Consider the following 19,769-nt stretch of genomic DNA (forward strand, 5'->3'; position numbering starts at 1 on the left):
TGAGTAATTGATGATAAATAGGTAAGTATGTAATTATAAATAGGTCAGGCATTTGACAGGCCATTGAGCGAAATCTTCATTTTAATAATGTTTAGGTCCATCTCAGCTTTCCGAGAACCTTGGGGACGATAATCATATTTTTGTTTTCTTGATCTATTTAAGATTAAACAGCCCCGACTGTTAAACGGGAGAAAACAATACCAAATTGAGTCTGTCAGATTTTCTGTTTTGTTCGTTGGGCACAACTTTCACTTGGAATCAACACGCCGGTTGTTTGCGTAATTTATTTGTGAAGTTTGCATCTTCAGCAATGATGTACCTAGTTAAGAAACATGATGATACGTCATATAAACAGAAAATATAACCTTTCATACGTAAGTACGATTATAAACTTATAATATTCCTTGATTTGTAAAAAAATTTAAACCGCATTCATAATTAATTTGCGATAAAGAAGTTCACAATATTGTGATTCACCATAATAAGTTTATTATTGAACCAAATCAGTAGAAAGTTTATCCTCCGAGAGATTATCAATCTTGAGATTATAATTCCTCGATAGTCGACATAAAATATTATGCCATCTGCTGTTTACTGTGTAAAGTGAGTTAAAGTCAAAGAAAATGTTTACTTTAACTAGGATTTAGACCGCCAGCATTGTGACGAAAGAGTAACTCTGTGTTAGTTATTTGTGAGCTAAGGATATTATAGTGAACTAATATTTTAAGTTTGTGAGATACGAATCTGTCACTATTTCCAGGGCTGGTCCAAATATAGAATAGGTATGTTTCTAAATAAATGTGTTTATATAGTAATCTAATTTGATTTATATAAAGCTCCAAAATTACAATGAATGATCAACTAAACTGCAACCTACTCGATGAAAAAGAGCACGAGCAAATTTTATATTTAGGGCGGAGTTCACTGACTCTCCATGTAACCAGTGTTTGATAAATCAGTCGATGATTTCCAAACCATGTGTTAAACAGCCGGTCAAGTTCTCTGTTCACCATGAATATTTTAAGAGCGGTTACTAAACCAGCCAATAACCGTTATATCTGAGTGAATAAAGTTATTCTTTAGGCTCCCCCAATTTTTGTTGATATCTTTATTTAGTAGTTTAAATTAAGTGATTGCAATGTACTCTTTGGTTGACTTATTTCATATAATTTGTCGACACTCGAATGTCGTCATGTGTATGTTAGGTTTAACGTAAACAAGTGAAAATAGGTACACGATTGAAAATTACTAATTAGTGCCCGAATATAAGGTTGGCTTAAAAGTCTTGTTACCGGGCCATATAATCTTATAAAAAATATATTTTTGTTATTGTTTTGACTTCTATACTGTGTTAATTTGTAATTTGTTCGTTATTTTCTAAAGTATCTAATAAATATTTTCGATTTCAGTTATACATGACTGAGCTAAATGAATTAATACATTAAGATTTATGTTGGTAAAATACTACAGACTATACTAAATAAAGTTTACCAATGGTAAAGTAGTCCTTTTATGATTATCTGGATTGTTTTTAGTAGTTTAAACTGTAAACCAATAATGCTATTGCTAGAATCATTCCCGAAAATCTTAAATAAAAAATCTTTATCATCAAATATCTCTATATCTATCATGTGATAAATTTCCTTCATGTGTGTTATTCAGGAGGGAGCCTATAGAGATAAATATGCTTTTGTTGGAGAATGGTATGATAACCAGGCAAGTCTGGTGAGGCGTTATAACTTATTCTACTATCCATGTGATGATACTATTGAAATGTATGATTTAAAGAATAGAAAAACATTTCTCAAAAGAGTAAAAGTAACTGGTGTAACATTAGAAAACTTTTATATTGGAAGTACACTTAATATTTTAGGAAGACTTGTAAAAATAACAAGCTTTGCTTGCGAGGATACAAAAGCGAAGTTGCTCAAGGATATGGAAGTGTAAGTCTTTTGATTTGTTTTAGTTGTTTAATATTGAATGATGGTAACTTGCCCATCAAAGATTAAATAAACATTCTTGAGGAGTCATAAAAAGGCATAAAAAAGGCATTTATTTTCTCAAAATTGATTCCTTTAGAATTCTTTTTGATGTCATTTCTAATAACTACTAGATACTACTACCGCTTCGGAAACAAATGGCGCTCTGAGAGAGAAGAAGCGGCGCAAGAAACTCTCCCAGCATTCTTTTTTTTGCGCTCTTTTCAATAAAAATATACAATATTGTACAGTCGCTATAAAATAATCACAATCTAGTCCCAGGCTCAGCAGTGGAGTAATAGGATTAACGAAAGAGCCATTTTTTATAACAATTAAAATTTATTTATAGATAATGCCTGAACAGTGGCTGGGACTTTATTATAATTAAGTGTATACATTTACCCTTAAAGCTATTATGTATCTTATGAAGCCTACTAGAATTAGTTACAAGCAATCCCTTATTTCTAGTGTTATAATAATGAAAATCACTATTAAGAGCAAAAAGGTGACAATTTTTGTGAATGTATATAGGAGGTAATATACTTCCTTTATGCTGAAATAATCTTTTCATTTTGGTTAACTGATATAAAAACATTATTCCTATGTTTTTTGGGTCTTCCATAAATATATATATATATGGTAATAATAGGGTCACATTATGGTATGTGGTTACCTCTCCCCATACTACATTGTAGCATACAAGAGTGTTTTGGACTTTTTAAAGCATCAAATAATTAATGTATGTATGAATAAAAAAATGGAAAACACATTTGTACATAGGGAGCTAAGATAAAAACGGGCACAGTGGTGTTGGTCAATGCTTCTATGTATTGCTCCACGGAAACTTCTTCCAACTTAAGGTGTTATTAATTAATATACAAAATATTTCCAGTGTACTATTACTAGGTGAAAAACAGCCTTCAAATTGTTATTCTAAATTCAAACATCAAATAATTATTCTTGAAAGTTCTATATTCCTACTATTATAAACACATCTGATAAGTAGGCACTAATTTTAATATGAATAATTGCATTTCATTGGGTTTTCCCAAAAATCGCTAATGTCATGTCATTCACTCAGGCTACTCATGAATATTGTATTTTTCACAAACTTATATATGTACACATTATATTTTCAGAACATTTGTACTTATAAAGCCAATTGAAGCGAACATTGCTGGAAAAATTATAACTCATCTGTATCAAAATGGCCTAAGAATAACTAAGATGAAGAAATCTCGCCTAACAGCAGATGATGTCAACTATTTGTTCAGATATGATGTTCATGATCCAACATTCCCGTTAGTAGATTTTATTATGAAATATTTAACAAATATATTATGCTAAGTTCTGGTTTCATAAAAAAAATTAACAAAAAAAACAAATGACTTCAAAAACACACACACTTTGTTATTATTAATCCATTACTGTTAGTTTTCTTGTTAATTTTTGCTATTATTGTGAGTAGCTGTTGATTTTAATTATGGAATCACAGCCTGGCAGCTCTAGACAAACTGAAATATATAAATTATTTTCAATATTAAAATATATCAATGAAAATGTTGTGAACCCCTGAAACATTTGTTTACTTTCTTTATCTCATCTTGTTGGCCTTACTATAGTTGGAGAGCCTAAAAATATGATATTTTCAGCCTCAGTTTATTTTTTTACAACTGAGACTAAACAGAGCTAAGCATATAATAAAAAGTTGCACAACAGTCAAATTTGTATTTATTTTTCAGATTTCTTTTTGAACAATTGACTGATGCGTTGGTGTATGGTTTGGAGCTGGTAGGAAATAATGCAGTCAGTAATTGTGCAAAACTAATTGGTGACAGAGACCCATTAAAGGCAGAACCAAACACAATCAGAGCATTGTATGGTAAAGACCCTGTGAGAAACTGTGTCCATTGTGCACCGGATCCTGAGGCAGCTGTAAAGGTAACCTTTTTATAGTCGGAGGGCCAAATAGACAAGTATCTCACCTGTTAAGTGAACACCACTGCCTGTAAACATCTTCATTATTCAATGGATAAGAGTAGGCTCCTGGGTTGGAAGTTTCCAAATCATTTAGCCATCCCATAATGCTGTATCTAGCAAATTACTTGTTGAAAGGAGTTTGCAGATATGTATATTGAATGTTTAATGCGACTTAATGCTTGAATATATAATAATCTTGACTGAATGATGGACTACGAAATGTTAAGTTCCTTTTTGTGACAGATAAAAAGCTGGATTACGTCAAATGATCTTCAGCTTGCTAGAATTAAATTTGTCCTAGAAATGTTATTCTAAAATGAATATAAATATTTTTTCAGGACATAGAATACTTCTTTCCACCTCCTCCATTCCATTCAGTAAGGCTTAACCTGACTGCCACCCTGTCTAATTGCACCCTGTGTATTGTCAAGCCACATGCTCTGAGGGAAGGCAAGCTGGGGGATATAATGGAGCAAATAGATGAAGCAGGCTTCAATATTACAGCCCTCAATATGTTTATGGTTGAAAACATTAACGCCAATGAGTTCTATGAGGTATATAAGGGCATTGTCCAAGAATTCAAGGTAAGTTCAAAAATATGAATTAAATTTGGGACACACTTGCCACTAAAATATCAACTCAAAAAACGAATGGACCATTATAAAATCTGTTAAATTTTATGTCATATTTAAATAAATCTTAACTTGTAGCAACTCTTAACGCAGAATTTGTTTTAGTTTATGATACATTATTTTTTTATATTGAATAAAAGCTTGTTTTTTAGAATAAGTATTTATTCGTCATCTAAATAAAGTCTTGTTTTAAAATTCAAAATATTTATTTTGTGAATAGGTCATAAAAATAGTACTTTTTTACACACCATAAATTGAGATAATAACATAATTAACTTTTAATAACATTTTACACGCTGTATTTTACATGTATATATATTACATAACTTATTGTAAGTTATCTTAAGTTGAGCAGTTCTGGTCCCAAGCCTGTTTTTTACCACTTTTATACCCATATCTAATGTTAGTGAAGCTAAAGTTGGATGATGATTCAGGACGTGTTTATTATATATATTAAAAATGTCATCAGAACTGAGCGAATAATATGTAAAATTTCATCACAATCGGTTGAGGCTAACAGATTGTAGTCACCAAGACTCATACAATCCAGCGAATTAATACGGCAAGACTACAATTGTTTGCACTTAAAAAAAACATTTTTACATTCTTGTTTTCGGTCAATACCCTTTTGATATGGTTCTCATCAACTTGCATGACAATTTCTCTGGAGATATAGACAGTGGTTTCTCGTTGCATTCTAAAACGCATTCGCGTTTATAACATTAGTAAGGAATATTTATTAGTATTCTAATTAAATATAATAATATTCCTGCCGCCAAATTCCACTTCGCACGACACGCCACAAATTAGGATATCATCCCCACTATCTGGATTTGTGGCGTTCTTTCACAGTGCGGTTTTGAAGGAACTTTCTTCCACATACCACAAAGCTGTGAAATGAGCTTCCTTGTGCGATGGTTCCGGGACGATAAGAAATGGGTACCTTCAAAATAAGCGCTTTAAAAAACTCTTCCTTAAACTCCGGCAACGCTCCTGTGATTCCTCTGGTGTTGCAAGAGAATGTGGGCAGCGGTGATAACTTAACTCCTTTTCCATAATATAAATTATAATTAATTTGTTTTATTTAAGGGAATGGTTGATGAGTTATCGAGTGGACCTTGTGTGGCAATGGAGATAGTGGCCAAAAATAAAGGTCTGCACACCGCAGTTGAGTTCAGGAAACTAGTTGGACCTATAGATCCCGTGAGTAATAAGTATGGTACAATAATATTTCGTAAATACCACCTAAAAGTATTCAAATGTTTTTGAGTTCTAACTAACTAACTAACTCTGGCACGAGACTTTGGCGAGTCAACATCTCATGAGAATGCCTCGTGTAGAGTCGAAACACGTGTCGAATTGTTTGAAGACGAATATTGGCGGAATTAACACTCAAGAAAACTAAAAAACATTTGGATAATTGTCGATTTCCGCAAAATAAACTTACCAACTATAACGTTGAACTAATCAGCTCCCCATTTTCTTAAGTTGATGTTATTTATCTCTGATACTTAGATAATTTATGTTGTGTCAGGTTTATTACTTTAGTGTTAGACAGCGTGTACGGGTAAGGTGAGTTACCGTCGATAAGTTTATTATTATTTTTATCGCAAGTAGGCCACAACCGGAGATAGAATGAATATTGGGAACGGCCGTAAATTATCTAAGATCAGATGTTTATTTGTGTTCTCGATATCAACCCTCTCATATCGCAATGCGCTCATCTTCCTGAGATTTGAAAATGGAATGGATCGTGAGCCTTTAATACCACCAGCGCCCTTTAAATGGGAACACAACAATATAATCCAAACGAAAGAGTTGGAATGGTTGTTATGCCTCGGATGAACAATATACGATTACTATTTCAAAAAGATTACCATGAATTTCTAGCTCATGTCGCTAAAATATCGCAATTTGTATGACGGTGCCGGCACAGACTTGTAAAAGTTACTTTTTATCAGTATATGGGCATTGCTTATCGCGTCGCGAACTGAGTTTTATGGTACGGGGTACAAAGCTTTCTTCTGGGTGATTTAAATATCGTCCTATCTCATCTATCTGGTATGGGAGTGAATGGCTCAACAAACACATCAACAAACAGGTTAAGCCACGCCTTTTCCCCTTTAGTATATTGTGAATGCTTTTAACTTTTTTGTAAGTGAACTGATTGGAATGTAATACCGGATTCAAATGGGTTCATTTCTGCGAAGCATAGATATTTTTTTTTAAATTTAATTTATGGACATGGCATGCTTCCGATCTTCTTGATTGTATAGATTTGGGAGAGTAATTTGCATACGATGCCGGCTAGATTATGGGTACCACAATGGCGCCTAATTCTGCCGTGAAGCAGTAATGTGTAAGCATTATTGTGTTTCGGTCTGAAGGGCGCCGTAGCTAGTGAAATTACTTGGCAAATGAGACTTAAGGCGAAGAGTAAGCAGAAAACACCAAACATGGTGTTTTTAGACAAGTTTTGTGGTGAAAGTATAGCATTTCGAGCTATGAACACTATATAAGCCTGTTACACATATCCTTAAGTCTTATTTGTAGGTTGCTTATGCTTGCTGTTGGTTATAGTTGACACTGCCGAGCCTTTTTGAACTATCACTTTTCTTTGAAGTTAAACAAGTTTTTTGGCATGGCGTGACGCATTTTTTTGGTACTTCTCTCAGAAAAGTTATTCTTATAGCTTGTACTTTTTTGTGTAGGTTCATTTATTCAGATTAGTAGTGAATAACGAGGATTGTAAGCATATAAACTGTTTTCCACCCAAGAATTTTGAAAATATTGGCTTTGTTACATAGATGGCGGGCCGGCAGCCGTAAAGTCATATCGCTCAAGGTCGCTGGCATTTAGTGTCGTCCTTACATCTCAAGGTGACGAGCGCAATTGTAGTGCCGCTCAGAATTTTGGGTTTCGTCCCTTCCCTTACTTCCTGCTCGTCTCGTCCCTTATTGTCATAAAAAAAGTATAATAGATTAGTATCAGTAAAATATTCATTTCAAGTTTTTTTTTATTTCAGGAGATTGCCAGATTGTTGCGGCCGAATACATTAAGAGCTAAACATGGTAAAACAAGAGTTCAGAATGCAGTACACTGCAGTGATTTGGCTGAAGATGGGTTGTTGGAAGTCGAATATTTCTTTAAAATTCTAGACCTTTAACATTATGAGAGTTAATAATAGTCAAATTATATATTAACCCCCCTTATTCATAATAGTCTGCTAACTTAAAGCATGCTAACTCTCACTCTGTCTTCTTCTATTGACCTAAGTCAGAATGAGAAAAAATACTCCTTAGCGGCTGTTTAAAGGTAGCGGACCATTATGAATAAGGGGGTATATCACTATGATGCTAAAGCAATGAAATGTTTTGAATATAATTAAATTAATATTGCTCACTGAAGGCTGTAGCAACCTTAGAGTATTTAACCAGGAAAAAATCTATAAGTCCAACTGGTAACCGCCACAGATTAGCGCGTTTTAACAAATTTATCTTTAGCTTTATAATATTAGTGTCGATTTTGTTTACATCATTGACATATTATATTAAGATTATTCAGATTCTTTTTGACACTATTTTATATGGGCTATGAGCGGCATTCGCTTCAGTTTTCGGGGCATAGACTTGAAGCCGTCTCCAGTTGTTTAAATACTCTAAGGTGTGACATGATGTAGTCTGATTTTTATGAAAGCACAAGACTGATTTTATTTTACTTAAAATTAAATGTAATGCTGGCTTAATAAAATGTTTGTACAAACTATATGTTTTTCTTCCCCCTAACACAATCACCATGGAAAAATAAATTACCAGTCCACGTAAACAAAAATGCTTATAAATAGTGGTGATAAATTAAAAACTAACTAACTGGGCCAAACTATGTTAATTTTTATGGGACCATATGGCAATTATTCCGCACCAAGTTAAAGAAAAATCACGTAAATCGGGTCATAAATAATAAAAAAATACCAATCGAATTGAGAACCTTCTCCTTCCTTTTCGAACCGAAATTTATTTAATCCTCTCCCATTGGTTGTGGTTTAGTAGACATAATATGAGTTACAAGACGCTTGGTAGCTAAAGTATGATACAAATGTTCTAGTTGAACAGCTATCGCCAGGTGTCGAATTTGCGTGACGGTGTGCGCGCGCATCCACGTGCCAAAAGAAGTATAGCTTCAAAAATCATATTGAGTTTTCTGATCAAAGTGTCCTCGTCTTAAGAGTCCTATTACGAATCGCAATTATTATTATTTAACACGGCTTTGGGTATGAGACGGGACCAGGAATAACTGCAACTTCCATACATTGGCACATGAAAAAAATTTCCATTGAAAGTGCAGCCATCTATTCTATTAGGTACGCTGCAACTTCATCACGATAGCGATCATTTTACATACATGATAGATGGATAGATAGCGCTAGTGGTAGCAAAAAACTCACATAACTTACGTATTTCGATCTTCGTAATAGGGCTCCTGTGACCTCTCGCGTTCCGTACAAGCGCACTTCTACTGAGCTAACCGTTCGAGTGACGTATCGTTTATAAATCTTGATATCTTATTCAACTCTCAGGTTGTGGCTCCATCTACATGGAAATTGACTTGAGGAAGTGAGGGTTATCATTTAAAAAAAATAACAAATTAATCAATTCTTTTTCTTTTATTAACCTACACAAATGAGTCAAAACGTTTGAGTATTATTAGTGCATCATTTTCTAATCATTGTATTAAACATAATGTAAAGTTCCGAAACTTTAAATACAGATTTAAAAGACTTTACTATCGTGTTGTGGTTATAGACTGCCTCATCTTATTTAAAGGTAACCCCTGAGCTTAATAAACGATTAAGAATATCCAACCACACAAATAAATCAATACGGTCTACAGCAATAGCAAAAACTGAAAAATTAATTAGCGCCATCTAGCGACGGTACGCTGCGAGCGTAAAAATAACGCAGCGCCATCTCTTAGCCTGGGTGCACTGATTTTACAAAATGAAAACATCAGTGGCGCATCTCAAGTATATAGTGTATTATCTATGGACGGGACCTTATTGCGAACCCATGTTATAAGAATCAAAGAGCGTATTTGAAAGGTCTTATATTTGCTTACTGTACTACTGTTATTGCAAGTACAAACCGCTAGTTTAGATTATATTTTTCGCTATTGGGTGGGATTATATCCATAAACTATAAAACCGAAGTACAGATGGTTCTCATAAAACCTCTGTAGGAGTAGAGCTAACTGGCAGTGTTTATCCTGCTAGGGCTGCCACTGCGTGTAATTCTATTCTAAAGTAGAAGTGCACTATTTTTCCGGTTCCGTAGCCAAATGGCAAAAAACTGAACCCGGATCCGTCATGTCTGTCTGTCTGTCTGTCCGTCCGTATGTCACAGCCACTTTTTTCCGAAACTATGAGAACTATACTGTTGAAACTTGGTAAGTAGATGTTTTCTCTGAATTGCATTAAGGTTATGATACAAAAATAGAAAAAAAAAAATAATAAATTTTGGAGGTATAATTTCCCCATACTTAGAGCTGAAACTTAAAATTTATTTTTCATCAAACCCAATCGTTTACCTCACACGTATGGGGATCTATGGATAGGTCTTCAAAAATGATATTGAGGTTCAAATATCATTGTTTTCTAAACTGAATAGCTTGCGCGAGAGAGTGGTGACTTCCAAAGGTGTAAAATGTCCCGCCACCCCAAGTAACTTCAAAAATAAGAGATTGATAAAACTTAAAAAAAAAATATATGATGTACCGCCACTGAAAATTGGTTTGAGCGAGATCTAATAGTAATTGTAATTAGTTTAAAAAAATACTAAATTATTAAAACATCGATCAAAGTTACAACGAACTACAGGTACTCTTATAATTATGTTACTTGATGCTACGGAACCCTTCATGGGCGAGTCAGACTCTCACATGGCCGCATTATTAAATTATATATCAGATTTATATTTTCAAGTAATAGATTGTAGATAGATTTTAACTAAATAAAAATATTTTCAATTATTTAAGAATAACCGAGAATGAAATGAAGTGTGTAAAGAAACGCGTACAATACTTATGTGTTCGGCTCTCTATGTAGGTAAGTATGTACCTACGCTCTGCAAACCTTTTATTTTTTGAAGTGAATACTTCTTTAGCCGCGATGAGTGAGACGCAGACTTAGGATGCGTTGGTATGCATGAGCATTAACCACCTCCTACGGGAAGGAGTTATCCCAACGTTATCCCGAAGGATAAAAACTTGGGGGGTAATTTTTGGCTTTGCGTCACGTTTGCCCTCGACATGCTTGTTGATGTATCATCGCTTGTGGCACATTCTACTCGAATGCATCGTTCCCTTTTATCTTTTAGTATTTAATTTAAACTTGATCCACACGCTCACAATGAAAATAAAAATTTGAAAGACGGACAAACGGACAACAAACTGAAGGATCACTAATAGTAGCTACTTATGTAAGGATTCCTTAACTTACTTAGGGTCAAAACAGGGTAGTAGATTTAGAATATTTACGGCCATACAAATAAATTTGATATAAACTTATGCCTGAAAATAAACCAAGAATATGTAAAACGTTGACTATATATAGCTGACAACACTGTCAATACAATGATAATTCTGAAGATGTCTAGTAGCCTTGCAAATAAACGCGGGAAATCGTTTTCAAATCATGCGTCCGAATAAAGAAATCATAATCAACATGACTATTTGTAAACATTTTGCATTTTCTTTGTTTATTCTTAGGTGTAACTTTATGCCAATTTTATTTGTAATCCCGTTAGAATTTTTTAATTATTATGACGTTATGCAGTCAGAATTTCTAAATTCTTCACATTAGGTATAATAATGTCAAGAATTTAGAAATTTTGTCTGTATAACGTCATGCCTTATGAAGTTTGTTTTTTATGTTTGTTTATTATTTAAACCACCTGCTTTGTTTGACTACGTTGTGCTTTTTAAACCTTAGTAAATACAAGGTCGCTCCAGGAAGTCTGCAAACACCCCAGGAGTGTTCTGAAATTCTGGAAGTAGTTGGGCTGGTTGGAATGACTGGCCAACACTGCACGCAAAATGGACCCAATTGAGCGGTCTAATTGCGGAAACAGTAGCCTCTTACCAATACCATTACCTACATATTCTAAGATCAATAAACGAAAATCGTCACGACGAAATTTTTTTCTATAAAAGAATATGAAAGCCTAAGAAAATACACATAAATATAAAAGTTTACATATATAATATGCTTATTTAAAAAAAATATTACGTGGTAACGAACTGACGCAGAAAAAGTCGTGGGGCAGAGTTGAATAAAACACATATACACATGGAGAACCGTGTCGGTGTTAAGGTCTAAGATTGCTAATATTTAATTGCACTCGACGGTGCTCGCTTGCCCAGTTATACTCACCAAACTGCCTTTCACTATAATCCCACAGCTTTTATTTGAATATTGTACGATTGTTAGTCCAAGATCGTTGTGTACAGTGTACACTGCAGACGTTAATCGCCCATCATCGTACCATTGTCGCTCGGTAGATCCGCACTAGTATACCGCAACACTTCTTCACTTGCGCATGCGTTCGCGTCATTTCATTCAAGTGATACAGCGATAATGAAAATAATTTTCGAGAGTTAATGAACCTTGTCGAAAGTTTTCGCGTTGTGTCAAATATCGTTCTCAATACAGTGGTAATTAAGACTCTTTTCATTCATTGGAAAGTTGTCGCAGATATTTAAGCAACAGTGTTAATTATTTTGTATACTTTTAATTTTATGGTTTTTAGTGAGTATATTTTTTATTAATTCTTAATAAATAATTTTCTTAGCAATATTTAAAACGTTGATAAAATACGGCGTCAGTCAATGATTGTTTATTTCAGTAGAATTTTAAATAAATATATAATATTTGTAATTATTTCACCAGCTTTTAATTACACTACTTCTTACAGCAACTAGAGTAAGGCTAATATATTTCCGATGGGACTTGTAAATTAAACTCTAGACTTTTAAATAAAAGCTTGGAATAATGTGGAATAAAATATTTTCTTTTTCAAAAATTCTAATATAAATTCTTGAAGAAAAGTTCTCTACTTAGTAATTAAATTATTTCATCAAAAACGTGCTCCGCACTTTGTAATAAAATAATTTAATTGAAAGATTATTTCGCAAATAAAATTTTATGAACGATGCGGATTAAAAAAATTGTTTTTATTTGTTTATTAATCCCAGAAGTGAGGGTAAACTTTAAAAACATCGGAATTAGTTTTGAAAGATTATTTTAAAAATAATGCGAAGACATAATATTTATTATTATTTAAATAGGTAATATCATAACTCTTCTTGTTGTAGGTTAACGAAAGTGAATTCCATGAACCAAGAGAGTCGAAAGAAAATCCACTACATGGAAACTCGAATGACAGATTTTCCTACATGACTTAGGCAAACAAGCGACTCATCAGCGTATTATACAGCGTGTTATAAATAATTATAATGCAGATAATCCGATCGTTCTTCAAAAGAATTCTCGATGATCTGAAGCAAAAGAAACTGATCCCCCTCAAGATATTATGCTTCGTTCACGCTTCCAGTAAGTATTTATCAAAATGAATTAATATTATAAATATATTTATCGTAAGATACATAATAGCTTCAAGGGTAAACGTATACACTTTTACAATAAAGTCCCAGCCACTATACAGGCATTATCTATAAAAAAAAAAAATGTTTTATTAAACAATGGCTCTGTCGTAAATCCTACTACTCCACAGCAACATATCTAAGTGATCCGACAGCCTAGACTATATTATGATTATTTTATAGCAATAGCAATGACAATACAATATTGTATATTTGATTAAAAAGAGCGCAAAAAAATGCTGGGAGAGTTTCTTGCGCCGCTTCATCTCTCTCAGAGCGCCATTTGTTTTCGAAGCGGTAGTAGTGTCTAGTATATTAGAAATGACATCAAAAAGAAATGAGAAAATAAATACCTTTTATGCCTTTTTTTATTCAAAATAGGAATCTCAGCGGACTTCTTCTTTCTTATGAATAAAATTTCGTCACAATATATTTCGTACATTAAAAGTTATACTCCTGAGGGTGGTCGCGCCATTATCATTCTCTAGGATTATTAGAATTTGGGAATAACGTAAACGAATGACAAAATGTCTAATCGCGATCTTCGTAACGAACTTCGGATCCGAAACACTTTCGTAATAGCAAAATGTACGATCCGTCAACCGAAATTTCGTATTTCGATCTTCGTAATAGGGCTCCTGTGACCTCTCGCGTTCCGTACAAGCGCACTTCTACTGAGCTAGCCGTTCGAGTAACGTATCGTTTTTAAATCTTGATATCTTATTCAACTCTCAGGTTGTGGCTCCATCTACATGAAAATTGACTTGAGGAAGTGAGGGTTATCATTTAAAAAAAATAACAAATTAATCACTTCTTTTTCTTTTATTAACTTACACAAATGAGTCAAAACGTTTGAGTAATATTAGTGCATCATTTTCTAATCATTGTATTAAACATAATGTAAAGTTCCGAAACTGTAAATACAGATTTAAAAGAATTGCAATGAGTTTCGTTGATAACTTCTCATTAAAAGCTCAACTCTTCCGAAGTGGTAGAAAAATCTTTCACAATCATAAGTGTCATTTTAACCCAAGTGAAATAAGTGAGTGAGACGGCCGTGAGTGATGTTCGTTCGTTTATTTACGAGTGAAATTAAAAGACCAAAATCTGCTAGTCCTTCCGTTCCGTTCGCCTATTTATTAGTTTTTTTATTAGTTATTAAACATGCCTACCATTCGGATCATGCTAAAATAACTAGTGGGAATGTAAACTTGATCTCGGCCAATGGGGAGGTTATAACCTGTTATTCAAGAACATACAGACTTACAGTCAACCATAGAAATATAAATAAGATGGCAGGTAATTAAAATGATATAAGTAAGTACTAATTACTTACGGGACAACTGTTACCCATATAATAAACATACAAAACATTGCTACGTACGCTAAAGTAAAAAAAAAACTGGATAAGTGTGATTCTGACCTACCCACTGAGTGTTTCGTACATATTATTAGGTATCTACCTATATTTATTATTTACTAGCTGACCCAGCAAACGTTGTATTGCCATATATAGTAATAATAAAAAATCAATAATTAAATTAAAGTTTGTTTTTTACCTCCTGAGATAGTTAGAAAGATATAAAGATTCTAATTAGTTATTCATTATAAACTATTATTTCAATTTGATTTCTGAACGACGCGGGACACATCAAAGGAAAAACAAAATTGTTGTTTTTATTTAATTCCGAGCATTTTCATATTTATTTAAACCTTCCCTGGACCTCCACAAATAATTCAAGACCAAAATTAGCCAAATCGGTCCAGCCTTTCTGTAGTTTTAGCGAGACTAACGAACAGCAATTCATTTTTATATGTATAGATTATTTATAAAATAGTGAAAATGTTTTTTTTTCATTCTTCGTCATAAATAGAAAATTTTACATCATAAAAAAAATCTGTTTAACTTTGCGCTAACGAAGCTTTTGAGAGTTTATTAAAATAAGATAAAAGGTTAATTAACGGCTAAAAATATGGATTACTTTGTGCTTGACAACAGCTGCGTAGCACGTACCACGGAACCCGGTCGAATTGCGATCATTAACCCGACAGTCGCTATTGCCAGCCGTTACATTATATTTTATCAAGTCTCTGTTATAGTAACGCTAAGTTTAACCCCCTTATTCATAATAGTCTGCTAACTTGAAGCATTGCTAATTCTCACTCTGTCTTCTTCTATTGACCTAAGTCAGAATAAGAAAAAACACTCCTAAGCGGCTGTTTAAAGTTAGCGGACCATTATGAATAAGGGGGTTAGTGTCAGTTTTGAAGAAGATATTTGTCTTCCAGCACAGCTCGTGCTGTATCCGTACTTGACAATACACATGAGGGAGCTCGGGATCAACGTGGAGGAGACAGCCGTTATGTCGTCGCTGACTCCGCTCTTTCTGATCTTAATCCCACCACTTGCCGGCCTCTTCGCTGACAAAATTGGGAATTTCAGGGTTCGTATTCATTCATTCATTCTGTTCTGATACTACTGCAGGCTCTAGGCCTTGATAGTTTGCGCCACGTGAAAATGGTATCGACTGGAAGGGGTTTGTACGCGACTGTATTTTCGAAACACCAACAATGTGTAGACCAAATAGTGCAAATGACATACGGGATTATTTACCCCCAAATTTTACCGGTAAACCACTACTGCGCAAACACATCACCAATACCATTTTTACGTGGCAGGAACTAAACTAGTGTAGAGATAGTCTGGATAGACAGAAAAACAATCACCATTTGGTTGCGAGACGAGAGAGAGAAGGACGAACATGCGAACCGGTTACTTGATGTCAAGTGATCATCGCCGCCCTATGTAACACTGAACGAATTACAGGAATAATGCCAACCATTTACGGCTTTTTTTAAGGTATGTCGTATCGTCCTGGAAACACGTGGAAGAATGTTATTTCAAAGATAAAAGGGCTTACTTCTTATAAAGTCCTGAAAAGCTTAATTTATTCCTCTGGTGTTCACGATCCTACATAATTTTTGTCTAATAAATTTTGTCCTTTAGGTAATCAAAAAATGACAGTTATTCCATATATAGGATATATATCTTAAAGATATTCGACTGTATTATTCAAAACCGGCTTAAAGTCACAGTAAACGTCAAAGGAAAGTTTAAACCAGGTAAAACCACGATATTCGAAACGAGATCAGCGTACCTATCAAATGATAGATCGTACGCTTTTCCCGTGCCATCTTACGATAAACAACAAATTCAACGAAACCTTTTCAATGAACATAAATAACCAAAAATATCCTACAATAATGGTCCACAACCATTTATTATTTTTAATACGCTTTATTTTAGGTTCACTTGTTTGTTTGTATGTATGTTTGTAACTGACTCCTTTAGACGCGGTTTTGACCCACTTTAAACGGCTAGATTTCATTCAAACTTTGTAGATTCATCGAAGACTAATTTGATAAGATTATTCCAATATTCAATTTGCAAACTAAGATTTTTGTCAATTTATATAAAATAGTTTCAAAAATACGGTTTTATATAGAGCATAATAGCCCAAACACATGGTGGGATTTAGTACAGTCGGACCATCGCACGGTCCGTATAGTCCGAACGGTAAAAATGCTAATTTTGTGCGTCCATCACTGCGACATACCACCGAATATGAGGCGTCCAATGGTTCGGCCGTATTAAATCTGTATATTATTAGGATATATAATATACTAGCTGACCCGACAGACGTTGTTCTGTATATAATAAATAAAATAATGTTTTTATATGAATTTGTCAATAATATATCATAAGATCAAAAATTACTTCGTAAAATATGCACCCTACTGTCGTAATGAAATTGTTTCACAGCAGAACTATCAAACCGTGCGTCAATAAATTCTCTCATAGCAATTATTTATGGACACATCAAAGGAAAAACAAATTTGTTGATTTTATTTAATTTAGCAGTTTTAGCGAAACTTACGAACAGCAATTCGTTTTTATATACCTACTAAGGTAGAGGGTCTCGGGTTCGAATCCCTTTAGGTGTAAGCATTTATATGATGAATATGGGATGTTTGTTTCCGAGTCATGGATGTTTAAATGTATTTATGTATGTTTAAGTAAGTATATTGTATTTAATATATCATTGTCTTGTAACCCATAACACAGGCTATATATGCTACGACGACGACTTGGGGCAAGATAATTTGTGTAAAAAGTGTGTCAATATATATAGGATATATAGTATAAGAAGCTAGTACAAAGATGATTTGGTATTCGTCGACTTAGCTCGGCTGATACCGTTTGCGTATAACTTAACAAGTAGAATGCTGTAAGTTTTATTCATATATAGTTTCTGGCCGCGATATCATCATTCGGAAGTGTATCACTATTAAAATTTTACAGAATTAGATGTTTGATATAATACCCCTACATCCTTTTGTGTGCCCTTAACAATGTGTTTGCAAAATCAGTTCAAAACGGTGGCTCTAATTGTTGCATTTTATGAGTACATTTGAATAAAATTAAAATCAAACTAATATATTGCAATTTCGTAAGAGATCGTTAATATGAGTAAATGAGGCGAAAACGGCGGAAAGGAATATAAGATTTGATTTGTAACACGAATGATTTCAACCTGGAAAATGATTAATTAATGTCATTTATGTCCCGGTAATTTTTTATATTTTTATTAATAAGTGAAGCAACATTTTATACATTAACATTTTTTTATACTCTAACCCGGCAAACATTGTTTTGCCATAATTATAAGTACCTCGTCCACGCTCATAGTATGAATTTGGCATATGTAATGAAATGTCATTGACTATTCCCGATAAGTAATCACTAACATATCTTATTCTAAAACCTTGTCACACTGCATCTCATGTTATAAATACCAAATACTCCGATTGGTTCAGTAATTAGCAGTATAACTGAAAGCAAAAACGCCTCTCCATCTCTAACTAAAGAAGATAAGATTCAATATAAAAATCTTAGAAGTCGAACCGTAATTGAGTGTTACAGGCGGCGATAACATGTAAATTTAAAAAAAAAATGTTTCCTAACATAATTAGAAATTAATATAAGCTACAAGAAATTTCTGCTCTGTTTTAACGGTTTTTGGGGTTATTAGCCGAGGGCATTAAAACATGCCCCTTTTTATATTTAAAGTTTTTAAAAGATAAATAATTGTGAACGCTTAATCTTTATCTCAGCGGTAACGTAATTATGAATGAGTCTGATAAATAATTTAACCCCAAAATTCTACCAAACCGTATCTTTTTACAGCTAATGTCCGCGTGTTCTTAATATTTCTTTTGTTGAATTGTATTAATTTTATTGGCTCTCCTGGAGGATTATGAGCCACTAATTGTATCTGTTTTTATGGAAGAGGTCATACACTCTCATGCAACAGCAGGGGAATTACAGGAGCGTTGCTGGTTTTTGTGGATTTGCGCGTTTTTTGAAGATGTCTTATATTCCTGGAAACAACGCTCAAGGAACATTAGTATACATTTTGGGAGAAATGCGGAACGCGATACACGGTGATACCACCTGAGGTGAAGATGGTGTTTAAGTTTTCACACCACAGTGAAAGTGGATTAAGGTAGCAGATATCAGGACTTCGGAACTCCATGATAAATTCGGGGAAAGACATACAATAATGCCATATGCGGCGCCAAGTGTTGAAGCCGTTCGAGAGTACTTGATCCCTGAAGATTCGAGCAGGTTGTACAACGGCACGCGGTCAAATAGTTCGAGCTGACACTGGGATGCACTAGACCATAGATGAGAACATTACTCCATATGTGGCCAAACCTGCGCCTTCTAGAAGCGTTGAAATATGAGCGGGCTTGAAGTAGCGTCTCTCTATTGATGACCCATGGTTTTCTCTTGGCCCATTTGAATTTGCCTTCTAGATTGACTCCGCAACACTCGAGCGAAACTTTGTAATTTAGTTTTCTGGTACTATGCGAGGTTATACTGAACAACCTCTGCGAACCTCAGTTTAAGGTCTGTACAACAATTGTAATCAACCAGTCATCCATTAGGTATATCAGGAACGTTTAGTAATGCTTTCCATGAATTTTTGAAGAGCATGGAGGTTATAGAAATATTTCTATAGTTAACCGAATCGGTCTGCTCAAATTCTTAGTGTCCAAGGAAAACTGGGCTTGCTCATCAGTCTTCTACCCGAACTCTTCTTTACACTGGCTTTGACACTGTGGGATGATCGGTGGTATCTCAGTGTTTCAGGCAAATAGGGTGCTCTGAAGATAAGCCTTCTCTTTAGACATATTGCTGCGGCGGCAGAAATTCCAAAGGAATCACACTAGCGTTGCCAGCCTTGTACGAAACACGCTTTTTAGGGTTCCGGAGCCAAATGGAAAAAAACGGAACCCTTATAGATTCGTCATGTCTATCTGTCCCTCCGTTCTTCACTTTTTTCTGAAACTGTAAGAACTATATACTGTTAAAACTTGACAATAGATGTATTCTGTGAACCGCATTAAGATTTTCACACAAAAATAGAAAAAAAAAACTATAAATTTTGGGGGGTCC

The 19,769-nt window shown here is 34.1% G+C and overlaps 2 protein-coding genes across 5 annotated transcripts in view; both read left to right on the top strand.

Annotated features, from left to right (window-relative positions):
* Positions 1-1,231: 1,231 nt before the first annotated feature.
* Positions 1,232-8,353, top strand: LOC126976814 (nucleoside diphosphate kinase 7-like). 3 transcript variants are annotated; one of them, XM_050825426.1, is made up of 8 exons: positions 1,232-1,270; positions 1,410-1,496; positions 1,663-1,943; positions 3,119-3,280; positions 3,722-3,920; positions 4,298-4,543; positions 5,681-5,794; positions 7,617-8,353. In XM_050825426.1, exons 2-8 carry the CDS (start codon positions 1,494-1,496, stop codon positions 7,755-7,757), a joined length of 1,146 nt encoding a protein of 381 aa, XP_050681383.1. In that variant the 5' UTR covers positions 1,232-1,270; positions 1,410-1,493; the 3' UTR covers positions 7,758-8,353. The 3 variants fall into 3 exon arrangements, with proteins under 3 accessions (XP_050681383.1, XP_050681384.1, XP_050681382.1); XM_050825427.1 differs by lacking the exon at positions 1,232-1,270 and having other exon boundaries at positions 1,335-1,496; positions 5,681-5,805; XM_050825425.1 differs by lacking the exon at positions 1,232-1,270 and having other exon boundaries at positions 1,335-1,496.
* A 3,726-nt stretch (positions 8,354-12,079) lies between these two features.
* Positions 12,080-19,769, top strand: part of LOC126976756 (uncharacterized) — a 47,725-nt gene continuing 40,035 nt past the window's right edge. For both annotated transcript variants that reach the window (XM_050825320.1, XM_050825321.1), the window contains exons 1-3: positions 12,080-12,392; positions 12,959-13,196; positions 15,536-15,690. In XM_050825320.1, the coding sequence (XP_050681277.1) occupies positions 13,100-13,196; positions 15,536-15,690 (252 nt within the window). In that variant the 5' untranslated portion in view covers positions 12,080-12,392; positions 12,959-13,099. The remainder of the gene's footprint in view (positions 12,393-12,958; positions 13,197-15,535; positions 15,691-19,769) is intronic.

The sequence above is a fragment of the Leptidea sinapis genome, chromosome 42 (assembly GCF_905404315.1).
Source record: "Leptidea sinapis chromosome 42, ilLepSina1.1, whole genome shotgun sequence".
Lineage (NCBI taxonomy): Eukaryota > Metazoa > Arthropoda > Insecta > Lepidoptera > Pieridae > Leptidea > Leptidea sinapis.